The 18,103-nt window shown below is 46.4% G+C and overlaps 1 protein-coding gene across 1 annotated transcript; it reads right to left on the bottom strand.

The window, feature by feature from the left end:
* Window positions 1-2,213: 2,213 nt before the first annotated feature.
* On the bottom strand, window positions 2,214-5,356 carry LOC119362448. The gene is made up of 10 exons (XM_037627666.1): window positions 5,054-5,356; window positions 4,883-4,948; window positions 3,942-4,022; window positions 3,798-3,851; window positions 3,400-3,468; window positions 3,261-3,323; window positions 3,059-3,141; window positions 2,926-2,991; window positions 2,734-2,834; window positions 2,214-2,595 (listed from the first exon to the last, which is right to left on the bottom strand). The coding sequence occupies exons 1-9, from the start codon at window positions 5,282-5,284 to the stop codon at window positions 2,804-2,806; spliced, it is 744 nt and encodes a 247-aa protein (XP_037483563.1). The 5' UTR covers window positions 5,285-5,356; the 3' UTR covers window positions 2,214-2,595; window positions 2,734-2,803.
* Window positions 5,357-18,103: the final 12,747 nt, after the last annotated feature.

Genomic DNA, 18,103 nt, shown 5'->3' on the forward strand with positions numbered 1-18,103 from the left:
AGGTTTAAGCAGTCCATCTACCAGAAGGAGTAGTCTGCATTTTGAGCAAGTGGGGGCCATTCTGATAATAAGTATCCCAAACTAAATTGGCCGAGGGGATATTCTGCGTATTGAGGAACTTAAAGATGTTTTCCATTAGGAGGACATCATTCTGAGCTTCCAAATTCAAAATACGCAAGCCTCCTTGCTCCTTTGGCCTGCAAACCAGTTCCCAAGATGCCAGGGGTGGATTTTTCTTTTCAAGATCCTTCCCTCTCCATAAATAATGCCTTCTATATTTTTTAATAGTACCTTTATATAATTTGAGGCAACTCATGATGAAAGTAGGGATAGAGGAGAGCACAACATTAACGATCTGGAGTCTACCCCCATATCCAAGGAAGTCAACACATACACTCAATCTTTGTTCACCTTTTTCAATCAGAGGGATAAAGTGATCCATCTTGGGTTTTGTGAGATCTAGATAAATTCCAATGTATAGGAAAGGGGAGGAGCCCTGTTAATACTAAAGGAATGAATCATTTCAGAGTTGATGTTTATTGGCACCAAGAAAGATTTATAATATTTAACTTTCAGGCCAGATGCATATTAGCATATGAGTTAATAATTTCTTCCAGTAAATGCAACTCAGCATGACATGCTCTCATAATAACCAAAGTATCATCAGCATATTGTATCGTAGGAAAGTTCGCGCAAAATTTCTTAAGGGCCGATCCAACTTTCCATAGCTCATTGCATCATTTATTAGATTTTGTAGGAAATCATAGGCAAATGACAAAGAAGAGAGGCGAGAGAGGGTCACCCTATCCTACTTCTCTTCTGCACTTGAAATTTTTCCCAGACATCATTTAATAGAACAACTAAGGAGGTAGTAGAGAAAATGTTGTTGACCCAAGTATACCCTTTGTCGCCAAGCCATTTATATTTGAGGACCCCCAAAATAAAATTGATCAATTTTATCCAAAGCCTTCTCAAAAGATACACGAAGTTCATCGATCGTTGCATCTCCATATCGATTCTCTTACTCATGCATTAATTAATTGACCGATCTAAAAAGAAAAGAAAATCAGTTTTGTAAACACTAGAAAATTGTTGAAGTCTAAGTTTAGCCCCATTCCAACACCCTAATATCGGCCATTTTTGGCACTCAAGTGTAAAATCCGTCTAGATGTGGCCCCCTACCCCAAGCAAATTTGATGATCATATAGGCAAGACCAGGGATAACCAGGAAAATGGAGCATGGGCAGTAAAAAAAGTTAATGAATTGTAATTCTTAAAACATGGGAAATAAAAACATTTTAAACCAGCGCCATGCTATCACCAAAGCTGATGGCAGTTGGGTGAGTACCTAATTAATGTGGATGATTTCGACACTAGGGAGCAAGAATGTTCTGTATTGGAGTTTAGAAAACAAACTAACACTTCTGAAATAATTGTAGTGTTGAACATAAACCCTTTTTAAATAAGAGAAAAGCATTTTTTTCGTCCCTCATTTGCAAAGTTCAGGTTTGATCCCTCAAATCTCAAATCAGACAACTTGCACAGTTAAGTCTTCAAACAGGACAACTTTAGTCCCTTGACCCAGCATTCTTAATGATTGAGCGTGGTTTTGAGCGGTCTTTCTCCATGTGGCAATCTCTCTCTTCCCGTCATATTTCTCTTGTGAACGTTCTATCAAGAACTTGGTATGCAATGTCTATTGCTGCAGCGACACACCTCCACCGTTCCTGGCAACGTCGTCCAATGTTCGTCGTTCATCGACACCTCCGCCGCTAACCGGCATGGTGCACCCGAATTTTAAGAAGTAAGTCAAATATTATTTTAAACTTCTTGGCAACATACATGGTCTAGCATAATACTCACGGTAAAAAAATTGGGACAAAATGACTTATGCCATATTCCAAGCAAAAACGCCATTATTCACGGTTTTTGTATCAGCACTTTTATTTATTTTTCATTTTTTTGCTCAGAATGTGACATAGCTCATTTTGTTCCGAAACTTTAAAATTGAGTATTATGCTAGACTATGTTTGTCGTAAAAAAGTTTCACATTTTTTTTACTATTTTCTAAAAAAAATTGCTTAATCGGGTGCGCCTGCACACATGTTCCAAAAATCTGTACCACATGCCTAATTGACTAGGGAAGATGAAAGTTTGCAATATAGGTATAGCTAAAGTGACTTGTGTTTCATAATTTGATGTCTTAAGAAAGATTTGCATGTGGTAGTGTTTATTTCATTACAGAATTGAACCAATACAGATCTTCTTTAGCTGATGCTCTCTGTTTATATGCTGGTTAGTTTGTCATCTGCAAACCATATAGCAGTAGGGCAGTGGTCCACATAGGTTTGAAGTACTGATACATCAACAGTTGGTACTATTTCCTTGTGTATGTTTATCACAGCAGTTCTAATTAAGCCCCTCAGAGAGCTACGGGTAGAATTTGGGCTGCCAGGCTCTGCACTGCTACTTTGTCTGTAATACACAACAAAACAACCTCTGGCGCCAACAATCTGTTTATCCGCAATTCTGATCCCCAACAATCACCACCGGCGCATAAGTCCGCTCCACCAAGCGCCAACAGAAACGTCAGCACTGCATAAATATAGGTGCCGCCTCCTTATCACAACATGGCAAATGCAGAACGAAATATTACATGATCAAATGAGAAGATTCTTTTCCATTTCCTATCTGTCTGAACAACCAAACTTCAAACAGTTGAGCATGACTCACCTTGATCGCGTGTTTCAATTCGAGGGAGAAAAACAAAAATCGTCTGCTTGTCGTCAACGGAACAAGCTCTTCACTTGTGCCACTTGATGCTGCACCCGACACTACAGGAACAGAAACGAAACGTTGGAAAACTAACAAAGTGGATTAAAGACATATGAAAACATGCTAAGATTCTACTTTACCTAAACATACCTTGGTTTTTGGTCGAAAGGCAATTCTTGGCCACTAAGTGCACAGTCAATTGCACGGCTTAAATCTCTACAAGTTGCAAACGAATAAGAACACATGGTAACCTGGAGCGTTTGCACATCGATTCACAATATACCTTCCGCTGACTGGCACATTGTTACTGGGTCTTGAATCATCAAATTGCCCATGGTAAAAAAGTTCAAATGGTCTTCGCCCATCCTGGCACAAAGTTTAGACAGATAAGAAATAAGGAACGATGTGACACAAGAAAACAGAGACACTGAACATATAAGCATCATGAATTCATAGATTACGAGCATACGAGTCAATGTTGTTACCTTTTTGAACAAGTAGAACTCTGGTGTGCAGACTGCTCGAAAACCCTTAGCAACTTCTTGAGACTGCAAGGTGCAATAGTAAGCATAGAGTTGGAGAGATCACAGGGACTGCATCAGGAAGCACATATAGTGGGCAGACCTCATCATACAAATAAGGAAAAGGGTATTTAAACAATTTTGCCTCCTCCGCCATGTACTCGGGGCCATCCTGCAGAATCACAAGATTAATTTGTGTTCAAATGGGAAAACCTGACAAGTTGCATCAACCATAATGAAATAATATGTATTGATACAGAAGCAGCACAATACATAAGTCTAACGAGCAAAGAACAAAAGGCATCTCCCATTTACTAAATTCCTCCAGTTACCTATCATTCATTTTATTAGCTAGATGGAAAGGTTCAGTCATAAATTAAGTAAAATATGAATTTTCTGAGAAAACATTTTTAAGTTCGCAGGAAGAAATGTCCTGGTTAAGAAGTACATAAAAAGGAACTAAAAGCTATTCATGCTTATTGGTTGTAAGTAAAGCATAACCTGGGGATGTGTCACAATTGAATTTGAGGATATGGCGACAGAAGCAAGTCCTTTCTGCATTGCATTATATTTGTATCCATGTCAATTTGAAGCTACAAGCACAAATCAAAGAGAAATTCTCATCTGGTCTTGTAATGTTCTTACCTCCATATAGAATGAAGTGAGCTTTGCAATATCTTTTTTCAGATGTTTTACAAATGGACAGTGATTGCATATGAACATAACCTGAAAGAAAGACAAAGTCGAGAATTACTCTCTTGAACGGACTTGTGTTAAACACCTTCAAGAATTACAGTTATGTTTGCACAACTGAGTAGATATATGACACTCCATATTTCTCCAGGGACACATGAGTTGGCTGAACACCTAGCCTTTAGGGCAGTCTACTGAACCATTTCGTACTTAAAAGACCAATTTCCGAACTGTTACACTTTCCGTGGAAATATTTTTTTTGTTTTTTCCCTCGTTTTAGATACCTATTGTAAAGGTTAGAAATTAATTCTTGGAGTCTAAACTATTCATGGCAAAATTTCCGGAAAAACAGCGCTTAAGAAACATGTGACTGCAGTGGAGTGGTAAAAGCTAGAAAAACAGATGGCTATCTTCACAAGCATTTTAAGGAACAATATATGTATGCATGCCTAATAGATCAACTTGCTTCAAGACCTACTAATTCAACTTTTTTCCAACCATCAGATCAGCAATATACTTGCATAGCTCATTGATCCATAAACACCCCAGCATCATCATCAACATATCAAGGAACACATTTATGTCATGTCATACAGCAGCAACTTGAGTAAATATACCAATTTGAGATGGTGACTCAATAAACATACATGAAAAAAGTTGGATATACCGTTGTCACTAAACATCTATCGAACCCCACCAGTCAATGATCAGAAAGCTTCCCAAAAAGTTTTAACGCTCTTACTGGAATTGTCGGATGCCCATATATTCACTGCCCTAGTCTAACTGAGGGTAACAACGAATGCTGAACAGAAAGCACGCATACTAACTTTTTCAGTCATTAAAGCGAACAATGCATCTATCTATAGCACAGATTAACCAAAAGATTCACTGACCAGCAAAGCAGGGCTGCCCTCGAAGTCATCCAGTGTCCAGATTTTCCCCGTCAGGGGCTCCGGGAGCTGCACAATCACCAACAAGAAACCATAAGGAACAACACGGCAGCAACATGAGGTTTCAATCTTGATTAAAACATGGGCTAGAAATTACTAGAAAGCAAGAGCGACCTCGAATTGGGGTGCGCGGAAGCCCACGGAGACGCCGGTGGACTCCAGCCTGGCTGCGCGCACCCGGAGACGCGTACTGCGGCGGCCTCCCCTGCTCGCCGCCGGCGAGACAAGGGACCTATACGCGCGGCTGTGGTGGGCGAGAGCCGGGCATGGGCGGGAACAGGACGACGGGGAGGGGAAAAGCAGGGAGGCGCGCGCTCCGGCGGCGCACGCGGCGACCAGGGACATGGCGCGCTCTGCTCTTCCGTGCTGCTGCTATGCACCTGTGTGGCTGCCACTGTCCGAAATCCTGGCTATTCTGTTCGGCGTATCTCCCGATTCCGTAGATGGGCCGACAGCTTAAGAAAGTAGTCCAGTTTGCGGAAGAAATGGCCCAAAGAGAGCGATGGTCCATTGGTCCGGTCCAGTTGAAGAAAGCACGTCAGCGAGTCGTCGGATCAAGCACAAATTCGAGTTCCCTCTCAGTTAGGGTTTTTCATCCTCTCGGCGGCGGCGGCGACTGATCGCTCCTCGCCATCGTAGAGACTACTCTTCCCTCGCCCCTCCTCTCTCTGCCGTCTCACGGTGGAGGAAGGAGGCCAGGTAGGGTTTCCCCGCCCGCGGACAGCTTTTCTCGGGCAAGAGAACTATGGATGGATCGTCTTCGGGATCGGGGTCGGGGGCGCCCGTCTCCGACCTAGAAGCGATGATGGAAGAGCTAGGACTGAAGGAGGATGAATTGGAGGATGTGATCGTGGAGGACGAGGAGTTGCTAGAGGAAGCAACACGCTGGATAATCATTGCTAGGGTTCATACTGAGAAAAGTTACAGCCAGTATTGGTTCTATAGGAACATGCGAGTGGCATGGGATCTGGCAAAGGAAGTGAAGATCAAGCCATTAGAAGAGAACTTGTATACAATGCAGTTTGGCTGCTTGGGGCGACTGGGAGCGTGTGATGGAGGACGGGCCATGGGCATACAAAGGGAAGACAGTGGTACTCGCACCTTATGATGGCCTTACTAAGCCGTCGACGATAGAGCTCAACAAGGTTGATATCTAGATCCAGATACATGACTTCCCGGAGGGCTACTTCTCCAAGATTAAGGCTCTGTCATCAACAGTCGGCGAGTTCATATATGTTGAGCCGAGCTCGAACGACTTTGAGGGGAACTTCGTCAGGGTACGTGTCAAAATCGATGTCACTAAACCCCTCAAGAATGCAGTGTCCCTAGTAATCAAGAAGAAGGACGCAGTTCAGCGACTTATATTCAGGGTGAAATATGAGCGTCTCCCCGATTGGTGTGCGGTATGCGGGTACCTGGGGCATCTTTTCAAAGAATGTGGTGATGGAGTTCACCCCCAAAAAGCATTGGTGTACAAAGACCTTAAGGCAACATGGTTCAGAAGTCCGGGTAGAGGTCCCGGTGAAGGGAGATCCCAATCAGATGGAGGCAACACAAGGGGAGGCCGAGGGAGAGGCCGTACTGGTCGCTCTGGAAGTGGCCGGAGCAGAGGGCAATATGGTCGCAGTAGCACAGATGATGCTGAAGATCTTGAAGTTGTGGCCCAGAGTTTGGATGTCACCATGCAAGACGCTGATGGTAACAAGAAGAGGGGAGCAGGGTCAGATCTGAAGGCAAATGCAGTCAAAGATGCAACTAAGGGGAAGGCAGATAAGCTCATGCTTCTTCCGTCTCCGGAAAGTCCTTTAAGCCCTTCAGCCAAACAGGAACAGAAAAGAAACAAGTTGAACACACCGACTCTGAGTGACTCAACGGATGGGAAGATTTCAACATCAACTAAAAACTCTGCTGCGCGTACGGCGGGCTTCCCATTGGGGCCGCGCCGAGCGCAATGAGTCTCCTCTGCTGGAATTGTCGTAGAGCTGGCAAACCCGCGACAGTTCAAGATCTTCTTGATCTAATGAGGCAATTTGCCCCCTCTGTGTTATTCATCCTTGAAACCCAATTAGAGGGCTCTAGAGTAGAGAGTATGGCCGGTTCTTTAGGCTATAATAAGAGTTTTGCGGTGAGTAGCTCAGGAAGAAGTGGTGGATTAGGCATTTTTTGGAACGATGAAATAAAGCTCGAAGTTGTTGGTTATTCTCGCTATCATATCGATGTTGTGATGGATGAACTCGTTGACTCCAAAACGAGAGTGACATTCGTCTACGGAGAGGCTCAAGTAAACGAATGATACAAAACATGGGATATGCTCCGGGGAATAGTAGGCGCAAATGATACACCATGGCTAGTACTGGGTGATTTCAACGAGGTAATCCAGGCGCATGAACATGACGGCGTTGGCCAAAGAAGCCAAGCTCAGATGGAGGCATTCAGAGACGCCTTGGACACGTGCGGCCTCTCGGACATAGGCTACACTGGTAACACATGGACTTTCGAGAAGAAGGTGACCGGGGGACATACACAAGAGTACGACTTGACCGCGCGGTGGCTAATCCAGCATGGATGATTGCTTTCCCCACAACAAGCCTAGAACACAAAACTGCCATGACGAGTGATCACGTTCCTATCTACGTCAAGTACGTGCATGAGGCTGCATGCAATCGGGGCCCACGGTCTTTTAAATACGAAATAGCCTGGGAGAGAGATGCGGGCCTCACACCGCTGGTGGAGCATGCATGGGCACGCGCCCCAGGGGAATCTGTCCATGACCTACGCGACAAGCTGCAGTCCCTTTCAACTAATTTGGCTTCATGGGACAAGATGACTTTGGGAATGTGCGACAGGAGATTCGGCGCCTCAGCAATGAGCTACAGGAGATGCGCAGGATCCCAAGAACCGGTCCGCTGCATGCAGAACTAAAAATAATCGATAGGTTAACAGAATTATATCACCGTGAGGAGAGGATATGGCGGCAACGTGCTTGGCTGGAGTGGCTCATGCACGGGGACAAAAACACTTACTTCTTTCATCTTCGAGCGAGCCGACGAAGGAGGAAGAATCAAATCAAGGCTTTGCAGAAACCGGACGGGGAGCTCACTGATAATGTGAATGAGATGGAGAACATGGCCACTTCCTTTTATCAAAACCTGTATACATCAGAGGGAGTCCAAAACATGCAGTAGGTCATTGATACGGTACCGGTGAAAGTAACACAGACAATGAATGACATGTTGAATGCTCCATACAGTAAGGATGAAGTGAAAAACACGCTGTTTCAAATGTTCCCAATTAAGGCTCCAGGATCGGATGGTTATCCAGCGCATTTCTTTCAACATCAATGGGGAATTTGTGGTGATGATGTAACAAAGGTGGTCCTGAAAATAGCAGAAGGAACTGAATCTGCGGAATGCATCAACGAGACGATTTTGGTTCTCATACCAAAGGTAAAAAATCCAACACTACTGTCCCAGTTTCGGCCAATAAGCTTGCGTAATGTTTTGTACAAGATTGCTTCCAAAGTTATCTCTAACAGATTAAAGTTAGTTTTGCCTGACATCATATCACAGGAGCAATCCGCTTTTGTTCCAGGCAGGTTGATCACAGATGACATCATCACAGCCTATGAGTGTTTGCATTTTATGAAGAGGAACAAGGCAAAGAAAAATCAATCTTGTGCTTTGAAACTAGACATGATGAAGGCATATGATAGAGTGGAGTGGCCTTACTTAAGGGCTATAATGTTGAAGCTGGGTTTTACTAAAAGATGGGTAAACATCATTATGGGTATGGTAACAACTGTTGAGTTTGCAGTTTTGTTCAATGGCAAGAAGCTCAGTAGCTTTACACCTTCAAGAGGGATCAGACAAGGGGACCCGATATCTCCATACTTGTTCTTGTTAGCAGCAGAGGGCTTGTCGTGCCTTTTAAAATCCAAGAGTGAGTCGTCCAATTTGGGTGGGCTATAGGTAGCGCCTACGGCGCCACCAGTAAACCACCTCCTATTTGTTGATGACAACCTGCTGTTTTTCAAGGCAAACAGTGTGGGAGCTAATGAGGTGTACCATGTTCTTGATACTTACTGTCAGGCCACTGGGCAACGTATCAACTACTCAAAATCCTCAGTTTTTTTCAGCAAGGGGGTACCAGACTCCGTGAGACAAGAAATCAAGGATATATTGCATGTGCCAAATGAAACCCTAAACGAGAAGTAACTGGGAATGCCGTCTGACATTGGTAACTCCAAAAAAGGGGCTTTCAAATACCTAAAGGACAGTTTGTGGAGCAAGGTTCAAGGGTGGATCGAGAGCACCTTGTCATCTGCGGGCAAGGAAGTGCTAGTGAAATCAGTTGCTCAAGCAGTCCCTGTTTTTTCAATGTCATGTTTTAAGCTGCCAAGGAGTTTATGTGAACACCTAAACATGTTAATAAGGAAGTTTTGGTGGGGAAGCAAAGAAGGGAAACGGAAAGCACATTGGGTGTCCTGGAAAGCTATGACTCAGCCGAAGGGTTTAGGTGGTCTGGGCTTCAAAGATTTTGAGTTATTCAACTTGGTGATGTTAGCCAGACAGGCATGGAGGATTCTCGAAAACCCAGAGACATTAAGCTCCCGTCTGCTAAAGAGCATATACTACCCGTCGTCCGATTTCCTCGATGCGACTTTGAGCAGCCACCCGAGCCAAGTGTGGAGAGAAATTATAGAAGGGAGAGATGTCCTGAAACAAGGTCTGATAAGAAGAATTGGCAATGGGGAGACGACACAAATATGGTCACAAAGCTGGCTGCCACGAGATGAAATGCTCCGCCCGTACTGGTGCCTCTCACACGATAGGCCAACTTTGGTCTCTGAATTAATTGATCACACAACGGCTTCATGGAATAAGCAGCGCATTGTTGCAACGTTCATGCCAATGGACGTTCAGGTGATTATGGGCATTCCGTTGTGCACACAGAATATACCAGATTTCTGGGCATGGCACTTTGATAAACATGGTATTTTCTCAGTCAAGTCAGCTAATAACATGCTTGTGGCCACGAGACAGAGAAGAGAGGATTGGCTTGAGAGTAATGCAGGGTCATCTAGTTTCGCTGTGGAGCAGAGTGCGTGGAAGTCGTTATGGAAGACGAAAGTCCCAGGCAAGATTCATATGTTTATGTGGAGATTAGCTAAACAGTCTCTGCCTACAAATGATGTCCGTGCTCACAGACACATGGCAGATTCTGACCGATGTGGATTGTGTGGAAACCAAGACTCATGGCGTCATTCGCTACTGGAGTGTTCGTCGTCGTGAAGCGTTTGGGCTTTGTCAGAAGAGGATGTCACACATAAAATCACGACCACAACAGAACCACATGCCAAGCAATGGTTATTTACTCTGATGGAGGTGCTCCCCATGAGAAATTTGTCAAGATGGCTGTAACTCTATGGTCGATTTGGTATGCTCGACGAAAGGCAATCCACGAAGGGATCTTCCAGAGCCCTCAAGCAACACATCTTTTTGTTTAGAGGTTCATTGATGAACTAGGGATTGTTGGTAATTCACAAAGTTGAGTTGTTCCAAACAATCAAGCTCCAGCCGTACGTCAACAGAAACCTAAAAGACCACCGCCGGGTTTCTGCAAAATCCATGTCGACGCCGGGGTGCGATCACGAGGAGATCTGCAGCTGCTGTGTGCAGAGACGAAGCGGGCAACTACATGGGTAGTTTGGCCTTAGTACTCGAGGGAAGCTTTGATCCAGCCACGCTGGAAGTAGTAGCTTGCCGTGAAGCACTTTCCCAGGCGGAAGATTTGCATGTCAGGAAATTTTTGGTTTCCTCAGATTGCAAACAGGTGGTCCAGGGCATCAACATGAGATCGCAAGGGCGATTTGGAGCAATCTTAAGAGAGATAAACCTAAAAGCTACCGAGTTTCAGTGTATTTTTAGTTTCGAGTGTCGTGCTGTAAATTATGAAGCACATAGTCTAGCGAAATTTTCCATTTCTAGAGGTCCTGGTCGTCACGTTTGGTTTGGTCTGCCCCATGACCAAAGATGCATCCCACACCATGTGGAATATGATGAATAAAGTGGTTTTTACCCCTCAAAAAAAGTTGAAGAAAGCACATTTACCGCTAAAAAGAACTCCGAAAAAAAGTCGAAGAAAGCACATATGTCTTGTACGATTTCTCAAAAAAAAAAACGTCCTGCATAAACCGCCCCCAAAAACAAAAAAAATATTAAAATCTCCTCGTTCTCTTTGCCTCGTGGTGTGATCTCAGTGAGGCGGCGTGGGTGGCGTTGCGACCGCGGTGGCGCATGCTAGTGGGCGGCGTATTGGCTGGTTGGCTTCGATCCGGTTGGGCGGTGGGGTTTGGACTTGGGAGAAATCCTTGCCGGGTCTTCCAGCTCCAGTGCTACGACGTCTGCGGGTGCCATCATTCCTCCCTGGAGGGTGTCGGTGGTCTTCATTTCTCACTACCCTCCGCGTGCCGGGGGAAACCCTAGAACACGTCCGGGCAGCAGCACCGTTGGTGTCGCATTCCTTCCTGGAGGTGCTGCTTGGTACGCGGAGGATCGGAGCCTTGGATCATGGTGGGTCAATTTTGGAGGGCCCAGCGGTAGTGGGTCATCCGCGCTTTGTCGAGCTGCCGGTGTTGGCATTATTTCTTCTTCTTTTTCTTTGGCTTGTTGTGCTGCTCACCCCAGCGTTTGCTCTATGATCGGTGTTGGTGCTTTGGAATACAAAGCGGGGGGAAACCCGTTTTTGATAGGGTCCTAATCCACACATTTTTCATCGTGCAGTACTGGCTCAGGGCGGTCGCTGAACAGCGGGTCGACGCGTGTAGAGGCAGGGGCGGATCTGGGCCCCCAGGGCCCAGGCCCGGGGAATGGCATTTCTTTAGTTATTACCTATGTATGTTTTTGAATGGGCCCGGTGCTTGGCCCAATACACATCCAACCATCCAGGGCCCAGGCTAGGCAGTTGCTCCATCGCTCGCAGCCTCGCACCAGGACTGGCTTGCACGGGCGTATCATCCCACCGCTCGCCCCTGCTCCATTCATTCCCTAGACCTAGATCGACGTAGGCGCAGCCACGCAGGCAGCCGCCGCGCCACTCGCCGGTGACTCCCCTCCGCTCTGTCTCTGTGCCCCCTTGCCCGCCTACTCCGCCGCTCTCCCCACCAGCTCGCCTGCTCCGTGCCTTCGCCTACTCCGCCTCCGCGGTCCGCGCCTGCTCTGCCGCCCGCCCGCGCCCTCTATCACTCGCCCAGCCTAGGCTGGTCCCCTGCTGCTCCGGCCTCCGGTGCTCGCCGGCTCGCCGCCTTGACCTCTCCTGGCTCCACACGGCCACGCCGTCTTCCCTCAATCCCTCTGCTGACTGCTAGCCAGAATTAGTAATGGGGCTGTTTTCTGTTGCTACAAATTTCAAAGATTAAACATTTTCTATCTGCAATGTGCTTATGGTCTGGAGTTGGTTGCCGCTGTTGTCAAACATTCGATTTCACTTGAATTGTATCTGAATGTGAATGTTGTTGTTTCTACTTTTAATGTCAATTTCATTTCATTTTGTAGAAATAAAAGATTAAGAGATATTTTTCATCTGTGGCTGCAACAGAAGTGTCTGCACCTAGAGTTTTAGCAGGCAATCAAGGGGCCGAGAGGACTGAAGCAACTCCAGAAAATGAAACAGTTGCAGAAATGGGACCACCGCCTTCAATCTCAACTCGAGAAAGCAACATTTTTGTCATTCCTGATTCTGCTCACGGTCGAGTAAGGGAAGGTTATGTTGAACCTGATCCTGGTCGTAGGAAACCTATTGAAAGCTTAGATCCGGATATTAGAGATGTTGCTAGAAGGATGCATGTAAATGCGGGTCCATGCCAACCAAGTGGTCATAAATTTTAAAAAGAAACTAGATGAAATTCTTTGAAAAAGATATCATTTCAAGCTAAATGGTTCGGAAAGAACAACATGATAATATTGTGAGTCGATTGGAGTTCGGGGAAATTTTTTCAGGAAGAGGGAAAAACCAAGCAAGCAACCAACCTTGTAAGACATGTGGATACACGGTGGGGCTCACATCATAAAACTTTGTGTCGGTTTATTGAGATGTGGACATATGTTTTGCACGTATTAACGCTTCAGATATGAAATATCCAATGTTCTGGTTGACCAAATAATTACTGAGTTAAATAATCGCTTTGCTGAAAGATCTACTCAATTGTTAAGATGCATTGCTTGTCTTGATCCAAGGAACTCATTTGCTAATTTTGATGAAGACAAACTTGTTCAACTTGCTGAGATGTATGTTGATGACTTCTCCATAAATGAGATTTCTTTTGTCCTTAGAAACCAACTTGAAGACTTCATTGCTCATCTGAGAGCTGATTCAAGTTTTGTTAGTTGTAATGACCTTGGTAGTCTTGCGGTGAAGATGGTTCGGGCTGATAGACACATGGTTTTTCCTCTGGTATATCGTCTTATTGAGTTGGCATTGATTTTGCATGTTGCAACTGCATCAGTGGAAAGAGCTTTCTCAGCTATGAGTATTATCAAGACTGAGTTGAGGAATAAGATGGGTGATGATTGGTTGAATTTTTCCATGGTGTGCAATATTGAGCGAGAAATATTTGCAAAGGTTGATGATGATGCTATTATATATCGCTTTCAATCCTATAGATCTCGCAAAGGAACTTTACCTCCTCGTAGTAGTAAGTTTTCAACTCTGTACAATGTTGATTGTTTCACTTGATGTTTATGTCTTCTCTTATGAAATTTTACTTTTCATTTCTCCAAGGTGTTGGCTCTTCTTCCACCGTTGATCAAGTTATGGAAGATACTGATGGAGCAAGCCATTGATTTGGTACTCTTTTTTACTTCATGCACTGTTCGTAGTTTTTGTCATCTTTTTTATCTTTTTTTGTATCTTTAAGCATTGAGTTTAAAGTCAAAAATTTTGATACAATTGAGCCATATTTGAGGCAACTATAGTTTGATGGTGGTCAAGTTTTTCTCTCATGAAAAAAGAAAAAATTTGGGCCTGGGCTTGCTCCATTCCTGGATCTTCCACTGTGTAGAGGTGGTTGGTTTGCCGGAAGACTTTGAGCGATGAGACGACTAGATGACAGAAACAACAGCTATTTGAGCGAAGGATAACGGAGACGAGCGGAGCTACGTCAACGGAGATGGGAAGGGCTTCCCGAGACATGGAGGAGAAGACAAGTGAGAGACGAAATCATGCACGGTTGGGATCGATGTTGGTGGTCCACGCGCCCTGATGATCTCCTCATCATTGTGTACCACGTGGCAAAAGGAGCATCCAACCATCTTCTCTGAACCACTTGAACCGCCGATTACCGTACCACTAATATTGAAACAACCATCACTCACACTTATTTAAGACCTTTATACCTCTGACCACCTAGACCTCTAGTAGGAACTAAAAGACTGAATTGCAAAAAATAACCCTCTATCCTTCTTAAAATGTTGGGGCATGAATATTTATTTCCACCCAGCTATGGCCTTCCTCACAACTCAAAGCATAAGAATATGGGACCCACTCATGCACCTTCACCCCCCTTATGCATGACAATACTTGCGGGTGTATTTTGGCCAACGGGGAAGTAAGGGTACTTTCTACCATTGTGTATGGGGAAAGGGACACGTGTTGGCTAGCTATGCTTTCGCTAGCGTATTTTTGTTGATAAGAGGGGTGTATTCCTAAAAAAAGGTAAGAGTTCAGTTCGGCAGAAGGGTACAAAGGTTAAAAGAAGTACATCCTCAACGAGTTGATACACTCTCTTAGGGCATCTTCAAGGGAGGCCTGTAAAACACCGGTATATGTTCGTCGGACACATTTGTTCACTCTTGCAATCCAATGGGGACCTATATAAGTCCGCGAAGCTATCCGTACGTCCAAATTGTGGTATTTTGGAGACAAAAGTAGGGGAGCTTTGCTAGAGTCCGAACATGCAATTGACCAATCACATGCATGGTTCATCTCTTCTCTCTCTTCTCCCATACATACATGCATGGTCCCCCCTCTTCTCTCTCTCCTCCCAACCCACAAATATTCCACTACATGCATGGTCATCACCTACTTTTTCTCCTCTCGGTCGGATACTTTGCAATTAGGGTCGGATCTCTCTTCTGTATCATGTCCGCGAACTACGTTCGAACATAAAAACGGACATAGATCGAAGAAAATTATGGGTTAGCATTAGATATGCCCTTACATACTCTTAGATTTAGGTCCTCTTGGCATATCAAGGTTGTGGGGGACACTAGGGGCCTGCCAATAAGGGCGTGTGTTTGTCGCGGGGAACCACGGCCACCTATGGAACCAGGACGGCCCCTTGCTGGTTCGGCAGGGGGGAGTCGTGTTGCACAAAGAGCAGACCAATGCAAGGCAGCATGGCAGGGATCGCACAAGCAGTTTTACCCAGGTTCGGGCCGCCGTGAGCCGTAAAACCCTACTCCTGCTTTGGCGGATTGATTGGGGAAGGTGGTGGTGCGTAGTACACTTGCCCGGCAAGGGTTGCCTCGGGACAACAACGACTACCCACGTATGTGGGTGAGTGGTCTAAACTTCCCAACCTCTGGAATCGTTGCCATGGGCCTCCTTTTATAGATCAAGTGGTTACCACAGTGGCAAATTGTAGGACCTTGAAGTATGTCGGTGTCAAAACCGGCGGATCTCGGGTAGGGGGTCCCGAACTGTGCGTCTAGGCGGATGGTAACAGGAGACAAGGGACATGATGTTTTACCCAGGTTCGGGCCCTCTTGATGGAGGTAAAACCCTACGTCCTGCTTGATTAATATTGATGATGTGTGTTACAAGATTAGATCTACCATGAGATCAAGGAGGCTAAACCCTAGAAGCTAGCCTATGGTATGATTGTTGTTCGTCCTACGGACTAAAGCCATCCGGTTTATATAGACACCGGAGAGGGCTAGGGTTACACAGAGTCGGTTACAATGGTAGGAGATCTACATATCCGTATTGCCAAGCTTGCCTTCCACGCCAAGGAAAGTCCCATCCGGACACGGGACGAAGTCTTCAATCTTGTATCTTCATAGTCTTGGAGTCCGGCCGATGATGATAGTTCGGCTATCCGGACACCCTCTAGTCCAGGACTCCCTCAGTAGCCCCTGAACCAGGCTTCAATGGAGACGAGTCCGACGCGCATATTGTCTTCGGCATTGCAAGGCGGGTTCCTCCTCCGAATAATTTATAGAAGATTGTGAACACCAGGATAGTGTCCGGCTCTGCAAAATAAATTCCACGTACCACCGTAGAGAGAATAATATTACACAAGTTCAATATGCTAACGTATTTGGTGGCGTGACATCACACCACTACCAAGCCTTTACTAGAATTGTTTTTATTGTACCACCTCAGCGCGTTTAGCGAAGCGGTTTCCTTGGCACGTCTTGTCGAAGCAGAGATCGTGTTCCCCTTATTCCGGGATTCCCATCAATACGGACGTGGGTAACCCAACCGCGCCATTGATTGTGGCGCTTGGGAGATAAGCGAGTTTTATCAGGCCGGTGGGGACACATGTTTTTATCCGCCCATATAAGGGGATAAAGATCCAACCCTTTTACCTGCGCCTTCCTCCTCCTTGGCTTATCCATCTCCGCGAACTCGAGCTCCAGCGCCCAAGTACGCACATCTCACCTCAACCTCCTCCAACTATGTCCGGAGCGGGAGGCAAGTGGATGGCCTCCTCCGTCATGGAGGGGCACATCCAGAAGCTGCGCAGCGCCGGATATCTGTCCAGCAACATCGCGCACCGGTTCCCCAACAAGGGAGAGCTCATTCCCACCCCCAGGCCCCATGAGAGGGTAGTATTTCTTCCCCATTTCCTCCGCGGACTGGGCTTCCCACTCCATCCCTTCGTCCGAGGGTTCATGTTCTACTACGGCCTGGATTTCCATGATCTGGCCCCGAATTTCATCCTCAACATCTCGGTGTTCATCGTCGTGTGCGAGGCCTTCCTCTGCATCCAGCCCCACTTCAGCTTGTGGCTCAAGACCTTCAGTATCAAGTCGAAGGTTGTGAAGGGCAGTCAAGCGGAGTGCGGAGGCGCCATGGTGGGCAGGATGTCCCACGTTACTTGGCTTGAAGGCACTTTCGTGGAAACCATAGGGGTGGCAATCGGGGTGGTTCTACATCACCGAGCCGCGTGACCCTGAATGGGCAGCGGCCCCCGAATTCAGATCTGGCATCCCCACACGGCTCACCTCCTGGAAAGAGAGCGGCCGGACATGGGGTGATTCGGAGGAGCTGACCAGACTCCAAGCCCGCATCCAAAAGCTAGTGGACAAGAAGCTCAAGCTTGTCAACGTAGTCCAGGTCATGCTCATTCGCCGGATTCTCCCGTGCCAACGACGGGGCTTCAATATGTGGGAGTTCGATCCGGCGCAGCACCAGACTTTGAGCGGGCTCTTCGATACTACATACGAAGATGTCTGGAAGGTGCTGTTTAAGGGTGCCGAGGCCCCCGCATCCGCTACCGAAGATCGCGGATTCAGCTCGCAGCATCCAGCTGACGAGGTAAGCGATTTTTCCCTCTTCGGGGCATTTGTTTTCCGTAGTTTGACTCTATGCGGGATCTAAACTCCCTCTCCTTTGACAGGGCTGGCTGGAGAAGGCCGAACAGACTATCTGTCCGGCCCCATTACTAGAGAACCCAGCGGACGCCCGCTTAATGGGGCTGCTCGCTCCGGCACCCCACGTGGTGCCGGAGAAGAAGGCCAAGAAGAAGGCCACGGGCACTCGGAAGAGTTCCCGTTTTCAGGTGTTATCGGATGATGACTCCGAGGCAGACTCCTCCCACAAAGGCGAGGAGGAGAAAAAGAAAGCCTCTCCCCCAGTGGGGGGCGGGGAGGGAAGAAAAGGAAGGCCTCCTCAACGAGGGAGGCCGAAGGGTCCAAGAAGGGAAAAACTCTTTCCCCGGACTGCTCTGCCAACGCCAGCGACGACGACAAGGACTGGCCTCCAAGGGCCAAGCCCGTGGCGAGATCGTAAGTATCCGGACTCCCGAATAACTTCATGGTTTTTCTTTTCGCCACATAATGTCTTTCTAATGCCGCATACAACCCTGCAGTCTGCCCAATGATGATCTTCCCGCTTCGTCGAGCGGGTCCTTAGGTGCGTCGGATATGGATTCTCTTCCGA

The sequence above is a fragment of the Triticum dicoccoides genome, chromosome 2B (assembly GCF_002162155.2).
Source record: "Triticum dicoccoides isolate Atlit2015 ecotype Zavitan chromosome 2B, WEW_v2.0, whole genome shotgun sequence".
Classification (NCBI taxonomy): domain Eukaryota; kingdom Viridiplantae; phylum Streptophyta; class Magnoliopsida; order Poales; family Poaceae; genus Triticum; species Triticum dicoccoides.